Source organism: Papilio polytes, unplaced genomic scaffold, assembly GCF_000836215.1.
Source record: "Papilio polytes unplaced genomic scaffold, Ppol_1.0 DF821322.1, whole genome shotgun sequence".
Taxonomy (NCBI): domain Eukaryota; kingdom Metazoa; phylum Arthropoda; class Insecta; order Lepidoptera; family Papilionidae; genus Papilio; species Papilio polytes.
Window position 1 is genome coordinate 552645 of NW_013527882.1, and position 12662 is coordinate 565306.

Sequence of the window (12662 nt, forward strand, 5' to 3'; positions counted from 1 at the left end):
GGCCGAGTAGCGCCGGCGCGCCTTTGCGAAATGTAGCACAATTTTTAATTAGATATAATGTGTTGTGAGGAGACCGCGGCGAGGGTGGGAAGGGGAGGGGAGGGGAGGCGGCGCAGAACACTTTTATATCCATTATACAGATATACAATGCAAATGAATCTACGACGTACTGTGATCTATAGATAATTATTTTCTTGTATTATTTAATAACGACAAATCTAATAGAATTCTATGCATGATGCTATGCTCACTGTGTACTCGCAACACATGTTAACAGTATTTATTTCAAACGCATTTTTTTTATGATTCTACAGATTTCATTTTCAGGTAAATTAAGTAGGTATACATAATAATTATGTATTTAATTCAGAATTAAATCCAATGCGACTTACACGTCAGATGTACAAAACAAATTTTAATAAAATGTTGATAAATATTTGGAGTTTTTTTATTATCTCCTTGCAACTTTGGCGGCGGCGTGATGTGCACTTGCGGTAATCTGGTAATACCTGCAAATACCTAACGTTCTATTTGATAAAGCACATAATGCCCACACTGTAGCGCTCAGAACGGCGCTGACATAATATAATTCACATACTAGGCCAGCGTAACTGTCCTACTGTACCGTCGTAATGTAAAACGGGCATAATGTTTTATGCCAAGCGCCTGCGCAACGGAGAGCCACGGTTGCGTTAGGGACAGCTAAACTGGCCTGAGCGCACAGACTGCACTGTCCTACTGCCTCGCTCTTGTCTGTGCCGCAGTCTGCATACAGAGAAGAGCGATTCGAATTTTGAATCTTTAACGGACTCTGGCCTTTTTATCTTAGATACAACTCGAGAACCTCAATTTGAGGTGTTCTAAAGAATTGTTTGGAACAATTCTTTGCATCGGATGACACGAAAGACCGCCAGACCGCCACCACCTGTATGTTTGGCATACCTCAACGGTGTCATTTTCGCGGAATCCCCTGTCCCGGAGAGCTGCGTTGAGTTACGGTTTGTCCTCGGATCCTCGCATTTACCGTTATATCTTAAAAAAAAAAAAACGGATTTCCTTTTTATGATATTAATCTTAATCTTTAGGTGTGGTCTTATCTTATCCTTGTGGTGTACCGATATCGATTAGTGTGTGTGTATAATTAGTGCAGATAATTAATAAAAATAAGTAGTTTTAAAAAAGTTGTAAAATACATTTAGTGTTCATGACATCCGTCGGCGCCGTTTCCGCTTCTCCATAACAGATGGCGCTGTGTGTTTGTTACATCACGATTTGCATTTGTTTGTCCTGTAAGTTATATAGTTCTGTCGTGTTTCGCGTTTTTTGGTTTTTTGGTTTTTTGTCCAGTGTTTTTCTTTGCGATCTGTATATGGTTGAGGTTGCTTGTGTTTCGTAGTTTTCGTTCGTTTTGTGTCGTCGTTTATTGTGGACCAAGTTTCGTATGAGTATAAACAACATCTGTTTCCCATATAACTAAAACTATTTTTAACTTTTAACCACGCTTTCATCATTTAGGTTGAAAAAACATGTACAATTACAATACTATAAGGAATAATAGACATTTCGAGTGGGGCATCATTTTCAACATTATTTAAAGGCCGCCATCTTTGAAAGTGGGGCATTCGCTCGCTGGCTCTGGTAGCGTTAAGTCGTGTCAAAGTGTTCGGTACATTTTGAGGTTGTAATTGTTATTAGTGGTTGATTCTTTGTTCCTCCTAGTTATTGTTGTAAAATTACTTTAAAACAGATAGATTTTGTGTCCAATCAAATAATAATGTTGTTCGCCATCTTGTAACTCTTTTTTTTTATTAAAATTCGTTCGTAGTTGCTAAAAATACAATACAAGTACAAAAAAGTGCCAACTACTGGCATATCATCACAATCACAACGATAACTTGCATACCAGTAGCTAGCGTGACTGCGCGATACTACATTTTGTGAAAGCTACACAGTATGTAGCATTCCTAAAATTTCACAAATTTGTTATGTAGTACATACAGATTGAGAGGGAGGGACCGAAGGGCGCGGTTCAAAATTGACACTGACTCGTCTCATTGAGAATCTACTGGCGCGGCGTGTGTGTCGTGATAGCCGCCTATTTGAATTCTGCCTACTAGGCAAATCATATCGCACTTACTACGAATTTACAAACACACGTCGCTTTGTAATATTGAAATGAAGGTTCTGCGACAACTCGTTGGCAGTTATGTTGTCAACAGTACGCCAGCCCGCCACCTCCACAGCTTGGCAGTCAGCCAGTTTGCCACTCTGCCTGGCCGCATGTCTTGGGCGTTGTAATCCTCGTCAACTTTGTTGATTTATTGAAAAAAAAGCCGTAGATATAAAAAAAAAACACATGTTGACATCGGAGTACATTTTCAATTTTCATGAAAACATCTTGTGCTATTGCTAATAATGCTACGCCTGTTGCCAAAAGTCTCGTCAGTGGTGCTTAGCTACCCCCTCGACATCGCTTAAGAGCTGGCACACACATTTGACTAAACTAACGCACAACTGTTGTACCATTGTCCATTGCCGATAGTTTCGCACCCAATTCAACTGTTTACTTGCACAACTAAAAATCGAGTAGCGCACCTCCTCATATATTGTGCGACAGTTCAGTTTCGGACATGCGCACGCTCTAAATAAACCAAAATATAGCTATTCCTTTTTAAGGTAAAGTAAACAATTATTTATAAATTTAATAATTGAAAATTATAAAGATAATTGGTTAGGTGTAATTTTCTAGCTTGCACGGATGGAGGTCGCGAGACTGCCATCCTGCCAATCGCCAACAACCGGACGTATCGCAATTCTTTATTTTTATCTTTATCCTGCTCAAGCATGCAATGAAGTTTTGGGGTAAAGTTGTTTTGACATTGTTTTTATTAAAATCAAGGCAAGAATTATCAATGTAAGCAATCGATCAGACAACGATGTATCTACTTTAGATATAATTTCCGCGAGGCGCTTATCATCGCAGTGCTAATGAAAGAGATAACATTGTATGACTATAAAAGTAGGAAATACCAATTTATTAGGCATATATCCATCCAAAATTGCGATGAAGTTAGCGCTAGTGAGCCTGTTCTGCCTGGGGGCGCTGGCGGCGGCCTACGACATTCCGGAGCTGAACTACCACGAGCGCGTGGGAATCCCGCGCGCCGACGCCCTCAGGCAGGCCGAGCTCGCGGCAGACTTTGATGGCAGCAGGATCATCAGCGGCTCGCCGGCCGCGCTCGGCGCCTACCCTTACATGGTGAGATTAACGAGGACGACGAAATGTACAAGCTATACATAAAGAAATAAAATAAAATATATAATATGACGCAGAAGTAGAACATAGTCTGAAGAAACACATACGCTACTTACTATTTTTTATTTTAAATTGCGCTCGGACGGAGTCGCGGGCATATATAATACAAGTTTCAAATAAAGTGGAAAGTGTTTTTACAATTTTTATGAATTCGATTCTTATTTTTTAAAGAAGAGAAGGGGACAAGCCGCGGGAACACCGATGTATGTACATTGAAGTTCTGGAAGTATATATCTTCATATCACCTACCTTTCGCAGGCTGGGCAGATAATGACGCTGACAAATGGGCGCGAGTCTATCGGAGGCGGTACTTTGATCAGCAACACGCGGGTTCTGACCGCGGCACACAACTTGTTCGATGGGCGGCAGATGATCCGCCACGTGACCATCGTGCTGGGCTCTGTGCGCATCTTCTCCGGCGGCACCAGGATCACTTCTAACAGGATGGAGCTGCACGGCAATTACAACGTCAACACATTACAGAACGACATCGCCATCGTCACTATCAACCGGGTGAACTACAGCAGTTAGTATGTTTTAGGATGTGGCATATTACGCAACTCCGTCATTTTCATCGAATTTTGCTCCAGAACCTACGTCTATTTTTAAATGTACTAGTCTTCCAATACCATCTCAGTCTGTGGGATGTTTCAATTTCAGACACGATCCGCAACATCGGGCTGGCGTCAGGCAGTAACACGTACGCGGGCACGTGGGCCTGGGCCATCGGCTTCGGCAAGACCAGCGACGGTGAGTTTCGGCCTTCATTTGAACTAACACCACATTTCGATCGTTTCTTATTAAGGACAGCTTGGAGCGCTTCGTCGGAAAAGTATATTAGTAGCAGTAGACGGCAAAGTAACAATAAATACAAAAACTTTTTATTGCAGATAGTTGATACTTACTAATTTTGAAAAGTGTATAGATAATATGTTCTCAAAAGTTTAACTATCTTATCCAAACCAGACTTTCGAATTATTTGTTTAAAAATACAATAAAAAGCTAAAATAAGGTAGCTTGTGCTCGTCTTCACGAGGCCCTACATTACTTTGTCATTAATTTAATTCTCTTGTGGTTTACTTTAATACGTCTTAAGCGTTCTAATTTTGAATAATATCTATTGGTTTGGGCAATGCGTACAGCGGCGCCGGCGAGTCAGAACCTGATGCATGTGCGAGTGCAAGTGATCACCAACGACGTCTGCCGCGGCACTTTCGGCGCCAACTTCGTGGTGGCCTCCACGCTGTGCATCAGCGGCTCTACCGGCAACATCTGCACCGGCGACTCCGGCGGTCCGCTCGTCGCCAACAACCTGCTCGTTAGTTATCGTTTTCTACTGTACTCTAACCCCTACCACCCATGTGCATTCAATGTGTGCATTAGACCATAGCGACCGGCACGTCGACACGTCGTCGTAGTCATCGTTGCTTACTTATACAGCCTGCGCGCTTTACTATTCAACTACTATTTACACAATGCTACTGAATATCTAGTGCATCTTCTTAATTTATATTTTGATAGTGTTTTTGAAAATGCCTTATGAAGTGCACTAAAATCACATAAAATTTGTTCTCGTCTATCCAATTCGGTTGACCAGTATGAAAATTCAATTCTCAACAGACTGAAGGATATTAAATTGTTTAAACTATCGTGAGACATTACTTTAAGCGAAATGATAAAAAATGATGTTTTAGATCGGAGTGACGTCATTCGGCTCGGGATCGTGCGACGCGCGCCGCCCCTCCGGCTTCGCCCGTGTCAGCTCCTTCAACTCATGGATTAGAGCGCGGATGTGAAGCGACAAACAACGAAAATAAATTACTAAATACTTTTTTTTGTATTGAATTTGTATGTTCTTATTAATAAGTACATAAAAATCTTACTTCTTACTAATATTATAAATGCGAAAGTTAAAATGGATGGATGGATGGATGTTTGTTAGCGTTTGTAGCCTAAACGGCTTAACGGATCTCCATACAATTTGGCACAGGTTTAGAGCATAGTCTGGAAGAACACATAGACTACTTTTTATCCCGGGATAAGTTACGGTTCCCGTGGGAATCTTTAATTTAGTTTTTTAATGTTTACTCGAACATTGTGCAACGGTTCGACATATCTTATTGAAATTTGCTACAGATGTAAAACAAAGTCTGGAGTACACATGGGATAAGCTTCATCCCTGAGGTGTCTGGTTCCCGAAGGATACGTAGCTTTTTATTATTTATATAGTTCGTATGTTTTCTAATACCACGCGGACGAAGTCGCGGGCAACAGCTCGTTCTACATATAAATAATTTTGCCAAACTGCTAAAAACAGTTTATTGGCGAAAGATCACACCCTTAATTTATCTAGTACACTATACTTTACTAAATACAATATGCTAAATTATTTCTTGTAATAACAAAAACAAACAAAATAGCCAATGAAAAAATCAAACTTAAAAATTGAATGTTGGATGTCTATTCGGCTGCATAGGTATCCAGTAGCTGCGTTTTAATTTTTTTCTTGTAGCTTTTCTCTCTTAAATTGTCTTGGAGCGCATATACATTAAATATTCGCGGTATTAAATACCTACGCGTCCGTTCTCTATTATAATTATACATTGGGTTCGTCAAACATATTACGTGCTGTCTTTCGTAGGCTACTATGTACATACTTTTTAACAAGAAAGTCATTATTTTTACACTGCTCATTTGCTAATAAATATTTAATTTTTTCCTTAACCTAAAACACTATGTCATTATTTATTCTAACTGGTCATTTGAGCAGTACATTAACTTATTGATGATTTCATCATGACGATGATCATACCCATAGTGTGCTTAGCAAATATCAAACAGCTCTCAGTGCGACAGTAAATCATTATTCAATCGATTTATTAGTGTTCATATCTTATCCTATAATTACAGACTAATCAAGTAATTTTGTGTTATCTAAATTAAGATGGATTAATGATATTAACATTGGAAAATCAATTTATTGAAACTTTGACTGTTTTATGTAACAACTAGCTTTTAGCTGTTATTATGTCCGCTTGGAATAAAAGGAAAACAATAGCGAGTAGCCATGTGTTCTTCGAAACTACCGTCTATATCTGTATCAAACATCGACATCGTTCAGCAGCTAAGGTGGCAAACTCTACTAAATATACATCTATCCATCTAAACTTTCGCATTTACAATTTTAGTAAGATATAACCAATATTATGTGCTAAGAAACAAAACGCGAGATGGTCAGACGAGATCGCGGCAGTGGTGTGTGCGGATTGGCTGGACGTGGCGAAGGACAGAGAGCACTGGTTAAAGTTGGAGGAGGCTTTTACTCATCAGGGATCCATACAAACATTATAAATAAATAAATAATATATTTACAATTAAAAAATCTAATTGTTTGGAATGTACGAGTATATAAAGCTAGATAAATAAATAAATGTGCTACGAAAGCATACAGCATTGCTTACGCTCCGGCTGAGAGTCACACAGTTATGGTAGCGATCGCTGATCGTTCCTTACCTATTACGTAGCCTCGATAATTATGTCGTTGGGAGAGCGATACTTGGAGAACTCTCATTTCTCATTGCACGAATAATACATGTTGTAAATATAACAAATACATTTGAAGAATTTTTGAAAATACTTAAATACACAGGCCTTTTGTGAGTTTTAAAACATTATAACAGTAAGTGGTATTTTAACTTTTTGTCCACTATTTGTATGTAGTTTGTGTCGATGTAATACACACTATGAAACTCCAGACAAGAAGACGATTCAATACATACACCTCATTTGTGAACAGCGGTTTAGCCGTTTAGGTCTTAAATTGTTTTACAAATCAAATTATTTTACATATAAATCCACATCACAAAAGAACCAACTTACATACGTGCGAGTAACATTAGTTACGATGTTTTTTAGTCTTGTAAGATAAATACTCTATGTTTTTAGCTGGACCTTAGGATTAATTTCCCAAATTTTAATGAAAATTCTGTCACCAATGTCAATATATAATAGCACGCCTGTTACAAGAGCCGCGCAATTCCTCGACTGAAGGGAAATAGATTATTCTGCGACTCATCTGAAGATCGATTTGCTGCTGCCCATTCTGATACTCTTGCCTTTTCCGAACCTTTCCCAAGAACTTAGAGTATATGTATATCTTAAAGTCGCATCGTCCCTACACATTGAAGGCTACGCATCTCTTACTTTTACGGCTTTATCTATGAAATTGCTGTTTTGTATGAAAAAGGAGAAATGATTTTTCTTTCATGTATTTTCTAATTGTATTAATCGAAGTATTCACTCTTGCAATCAATACACCTTTGCCAACGCAGTGGCAGCTTATTGATGCCCTTCTTAAGGAATCAGCTGGACGGGAGGCAACAAATTCTTCAAAGGCATTTTGTACTGACTCGCGGGTATTGAAATTTATTTTTTACCTTGCGAATTTGACGCAAATGAACCAACATTGACGCTAACGTGGGAAGCTGCTGCAAATTCAGCCGTAGATTGTATATCGTTAGCTTCCACTACGCAATTAATAACATTTTTGGGACAAACATTGAAAAAGCATGTAAAATATGTGAACTTAAATACTCATACCCATATTCATTCAATACGTGCAATGTACTCAAGCTAAATTTTAAGTGATGCTTACTACAACCCAACTGTTAAATATACCCAAAAGTGGTAAACCATTTTCGATATTAAAGTTAAAAGAGAAGAAGTAAAGAGATAAAGTTGTTTGTTTCTATCAAATTAAAGGCCGGGATTATCAATATTAAGTAATCGATCAGAGCACTACGTATAATATTAAGATATAATTTCCGCGAGACGCTTATCACCACTGTGTTAGTGTGTTCATGAAACAGAGATGGTAATGACTATAAAAGTGGGAAATCCCAACAGTAGTAGGCATGTATCGATTCGGTGTTGCGATGAAGTTATTCTTAGTAGTGAGCCTGTTCTGCCTGGGGGCGCTGGTGGCGGCCTACGACATTCCGGAGCTGGACTACCACGAGCGTGTGGGCATCCCGCGCGCCCACGCCCTCAGGCAGGCCGAGCTCGCGGCAGACTTCGATGGCAGCAGGATCATTAGCGGCTCGCCGGCCGCGCTTGGCGCCTACCCTTACATGGTGAGATTAACGAGGACGACGTAAGGTATAAATGTTCCGTAAACTGGAAAATAATTTTGTGGTTTTATGAATTCTTTCAAGTTTTTATTTGATAAGAAACGGAATGAAACAAGATGCTGGAACAGAACCCATCGAAGTTCTGCAAGAATGAAGACTTGTCTTATTTAAACTTCCTATCGCAGGCTGGGCAGATAATGACGTTGACCGACGGGCGCGAGTCTATCGGAGGCGGTACTTTGATCAGCAACACGCGGGTTCTGACCGCGGCGCACAACTTGTTCGATGGGCGGCAGATGATCCGCCACGTGACCATCGTGCTGGGCTCTGTGCGCATCTTCTCCGGCGGCACCAGGATCACTTCTAACAGGATGGAGCTGCACGGCAATTATAACGTCAACACATTAGAGAACGACATCGCCATCGTCACTATCAACTGGGTGAACTACAGCAGTTAGTATGTTTTAAGACGAGGCGGGTGACGAAACTCCGATTCTTCCGTCGAACTTGGCTTCTGAACCATTATTATTTAATAAATGCATCAACTTTTCCCTGCCAATTAAAACAATCCACACACTAAGGATTGTTTTAATTTCAGACACAATTCGCAACATCGGGCTGGCGTCAGGCAGCAACACGTACGCGGGCGCATGGGCCTGGGCCATCGGCTTCGGCAAGACCAGAGACGGTGAGTTTCGGCCTGCAAATTAACTCACACAACGTTTTGATAGCTCCTTATTAAGGACTGCCGACAGCACTTCGGCGGGAACGTATATGTCCGTTAATAGCCGTGAAGTAACAATACATTTATTTATTTAGCTTTAAATGCTTTATATACAGCTGTATATCTTTATATAGCTAGCTTTAGCTTTAGCTTTCTAAATAAACAATACATACGACATACGAAACCATTAATCACAGTATGGTAGATATAAAACTTTAATATGTTTGACGAGAATATGTTATCCTCAAAAGTCCAGCTTTCTTGCATCATCCGTACCAGAATTTGGAGATTTTATTTAAATGTTATTTGTTTTGGGCATTGCGTTTAGCGTCGGCGGCGAGTCCGGACCTGATGCATGTGCGAGTGCAAGTGATCAGCAACGACGTGTGCCGCGGCACCTTCGGCGCCAACTTCGTGGTGGCCTCCACGCTGTGCATCAGCGGCGCTACCGGCAACATCTGCACCGGCGACTCCGGCGGTCCGCTCGTCGCCGACAACCTGCTCGTTAGTAATCGCCTTGGCTTGCACCAACACCGTATTCTCCCTCTCTACTATTCTCTAAAACTACATTTCTTCTCTTAGAATTATGGAAAATTTTGGTATTAACTATTTTATAATAATAGTAAACTAGCTGTTCCCGTGCGGCTTCATCCGCGTGAAATTATGAAAATTTTATTTTATTGTTTTCATTTGTCAAATTACCAATAGCAAATGTTAAAATGACATGACATGACAAACCTTAGCAATCTTTCTTTCTTGATGTTGGCAGCAACGTATGGTCTCTTTCCCACATAAGGGTTTTGTCTAAAATATTTTAATGTTTAATGGCGTGAAAATATACAGCCTAAAGCATGACATTTTAGGCAACAACGAAGCGTGTGTTTACGCTTTATTATAATATTATAGATAGTATAGATTAAAAATTAACCAAGGATTGTCATCTAATGGTCGGGCCTGTACGTGTTAGGTCTGATCTACCGGCTGTTGACAAGACGTCGTTTTCGTCGCCAGTAAACGATCTACGAACTACAAAAAGTGTCTAAATATCTATTGCAATTTTTTCATTTGTAATTCGCTAGTATTATTAAAATTGCCTCCGAAATGTTGACGTTATCTGGCGCACTAAAATCGCCATATAAGTAAAAAAAAAAACAATTCGCATTTAAAAAATCTAAATAAACTGAAGGATATTCGTTTGATAATGTTATAGATCGGGGTGACGTCTTATGGTACGGGTGTGTGCGAGGCGCGCCGCCCCTCCGGCTTCGCCCGCGTCTCCTCCTTCAACTCTTGGATCAGAGCGCGGATGTAAGGCCACAAGTTTATTCAAAAATAAATAAATGCATACACAAACTCTATGTTATTATTTATAAAATGACTAAGGACTGCAAGTGACTGGCGTTGCGTGAACCTTCATTCTTTCCTGCAGTCGCGGGTCCACCTTTAGCACCACTAGTCGCCGATGGAGATGGACCAAATGACAGTCATGCACTTTCTTACCCAATAAAGCGGCCTTCTGAAGCCGTGCGTATGTCGGAGATAATGAAATTACAATCTCTCAATATCAGAAACACCATCCGTCAATCTTTATTGAAAACTGCACAATGCGATCTGACCGGATTGCAAACATTTACAGAGATTAACCAATTGACGTTTTACGTGCGCACAACCAAAGTCATTCTATGGCAACCGTCACAGACAGTCATTAACCAAAATTACCTTTACCCACCCTCCCTTAGCAGCACTTTGCTAACCCACACATAGAAAACTTTTCCTCTACACTCTAAAATAATGAGCTCAAAATGGCGATTCGCCCCGTCCTCCACACGCTGGAAGTAGGGGTAAGTCGTGGCAAAATAATTTTTCAGTTTAGTCAATTGAGTTTCTTTTAAGCGTGCATAGTCACCTGCAGGATAAGGGAACTACCTGGTAAATACTTACGAGTATATCTTCAAATGAAGCGATTCATATAATAACGATCGTATTGTACTTGAAAAGTTCGTTTGATCTTTTATTATTTGACAGTAATTTAATCGTTCAAAAATTAACAATAATTTCGCGCTGTTAGATATAATAATCTACTGACTTTAAATCCAAGTAAAACAAAATTCTTATGCTTTCATAAAACTCGATCCTCAGCTCTGAAATCGCATATAAACATAAAAATCCATTTAGTATGTAATTATCCTAACTTATGTGATTGCTTTGAAATAAAACAGTTTAACAAAATAAGGTACCTCGGTATAGTAATCGATGATAAAATGTCCTATAAAACTAACGTAGCTGAATTAGCTGGTAAAGTCTGTTCTGTACATTACACATGAAATGTACAGAATCCGCGAGGCCGCAGTGCCGCAGAGCCGCAGACCGCAGGGCTCGTGTATACTGCACTCTGTGAGTCTATCATCTCGTATTGCACCAATTCGTGTTGAGGATCCTTCGCAACCGACATGCTTGAGTTAAAACGTGCACGTGGATAGTTTTAAAGATTTTACTCAGAAAAAGAAAAGATTCTCCATACAAATATTATACCTTCTGTGAGGTAAATCTACATTTTGAAAACAGTCCTTTTACAGCACGCTTTTATTCTTCTTTGGTATGAATCCTTATCCAAATAAATATGTTTTCACGATAGAGTATTAAATGTAGATCATAATTGCCTTTTACAGTATGTAATTCTGACAAAGATTCTAGAAGTTATCAAAATATTAAAACTCACGGGCAACAGCGGCGCGCGGCTGGACAAAATTATCAGTGAATGATCGCAGCGATGTATTACTCGTAGTTCTTTACTTAATTTCTTAGGTAATCGATTTAGATAACTCATTCTATGTTTGAAAGCTAGTGATTATCATACTGCGATGTTTAGATTCACTAAAAATCGAGAAATAAATAAACTTTTTAGTAAAAAAACAAAGCCGACTACCAAACAAAATACACTAACAACAAAATATTCTCAAAAAAAACAGTACACTAAAAAGTAACGAAATAATTCCTTGAAAATAGTAAACCTACCTAATTGTAGCTGTAATGTTTATATTGTACAATTATTATTACTTTGAAGTCGGTGTCAGTCAATGTAGATTCATTACTTAATCGTTACTATACTTTCAATTGTCAATTGTTATGGTAAAAATGTAGAAACCCTTACGTAGAAATATCACTGCATACCTTGGCTGACACCGACAGCAAAGTAATAAAAATTGTACAATATAGACATAACAGTTACAATAAGGTAGGTTTACTATTTTCAAGGAATTATTTCGTGACTTTTTAGTGTACTGTTTTATTTGAGAATAATTTGTTTTTAGTGTATTTTGTTTGGAAGTCGGTTTATTTTTTTTACTAAAAAGTTTTTTCCATAGGAATTCTTGGAGTAATTGGTTTTTTTTTTTTTTTTATTATTTTATTAGGTTCACCAAACAGCTTAAAACTAAATACATGATCACAAAAGACAATAATGAACTAGAGAAACTAAGTTTTAAACCGAAGT

At 39.0% G+C, this 12662-nt stretch overlaps 2 protein-coding genes across 2 annotated transcripts; both read left to right on the forward strand.

The window, feature by feature from the left end:
* Positions 1–3032: 3032 nt before the first annotated feature.
* LOC106109064 (collagenase-like) lies at positions 3033–5161 on the forward strand. Its single transcript, XM_013290459.1, has 5 exons — positions 3033–3259; positions 3575–3842; positions 3977–4066; positions 4459–4634; positions 5011–5161. The coding sequence occupies exons 1-5, from the start codon at positions 3065–3067 to the stop codon at positions 5110–5112; spliced, it is 831 nt and encodes a 276-aa protein (XP_013145913.1). The 5' UTR covers positions 3033–3064; the 3' UTR covers positions 5113–5161.
* Positions 5162–8235: 3074 nt separating this feature from the next.
* On the forward strand, positions 8236–10503 carry LOC106109065 (trypsin alpha-3-like). The gene is made up of 5 exons (XM_013290460.1): positions 8236–8448; positions 8631–8898; positions 9044–9133; positions 9498–9673; positions 10380–10503. The coding sequence occupies exons 1-5, from the start codon at positions 8251–8253 to the stop codon at positions 10479–10481; spliced, it is 834 nt and encodes a 277-aa protein (XP_013145914.1). The 5' UTR covers positions 8236–8250; the 3' UTR covers positions 10482–10503.
* Positions 10504–12662: the final 2159 nt, after the last annotated feature.

Excerpts from the sequence above, each read along its gene's own strand:
- LOC106109064 (XM_013290459.1), top strand. The coding sequence starts at position 3,065 with ATGAAGTTAGCGCTAGTGAGCCTGTTCTGCCTGGGGGCGCTGGCGGCG. Across the intron at positions 3,260-3,574 it reads TCGGCGCCTACCCTTACATG|GCTGGGCAGATAATGACGCT; the intron begins GTGAGATTAACG and ends TACCTTTCGCAG. Across the intron at positions 4,067-4,458 it reads CTTCGGCAAGACCAGCGACG|CGGCGCCGGCGAGTCAGAAC; the intron begins GTGAGTTTCGGC and ends CAATGCGTACAG.
- LOC106109065 (XM_013290460.1), top strand. The coding sequence starts at position 8,251 with ATGAAGTTATTCTTAGTAGTGAGCCTGTTCTGCCTGGGGGCGCTGGTG. Across the intron at positions 9,134-9,497 it reads CTTCGGCAAGACCAGAGACG|CGTCGGCGGCGAGTCCGGAC; the intron begins GTGAGTTTCGGC and ends CATTGCGTTTAG. Across the intron at positions 9,674-10,379 it reads TCGTCGCCGACAACCTGCTC|ATCGGGGTGACGTCTTATGG; the intron begins GTTAGTAATCGC and ends ATAATGTTATAG.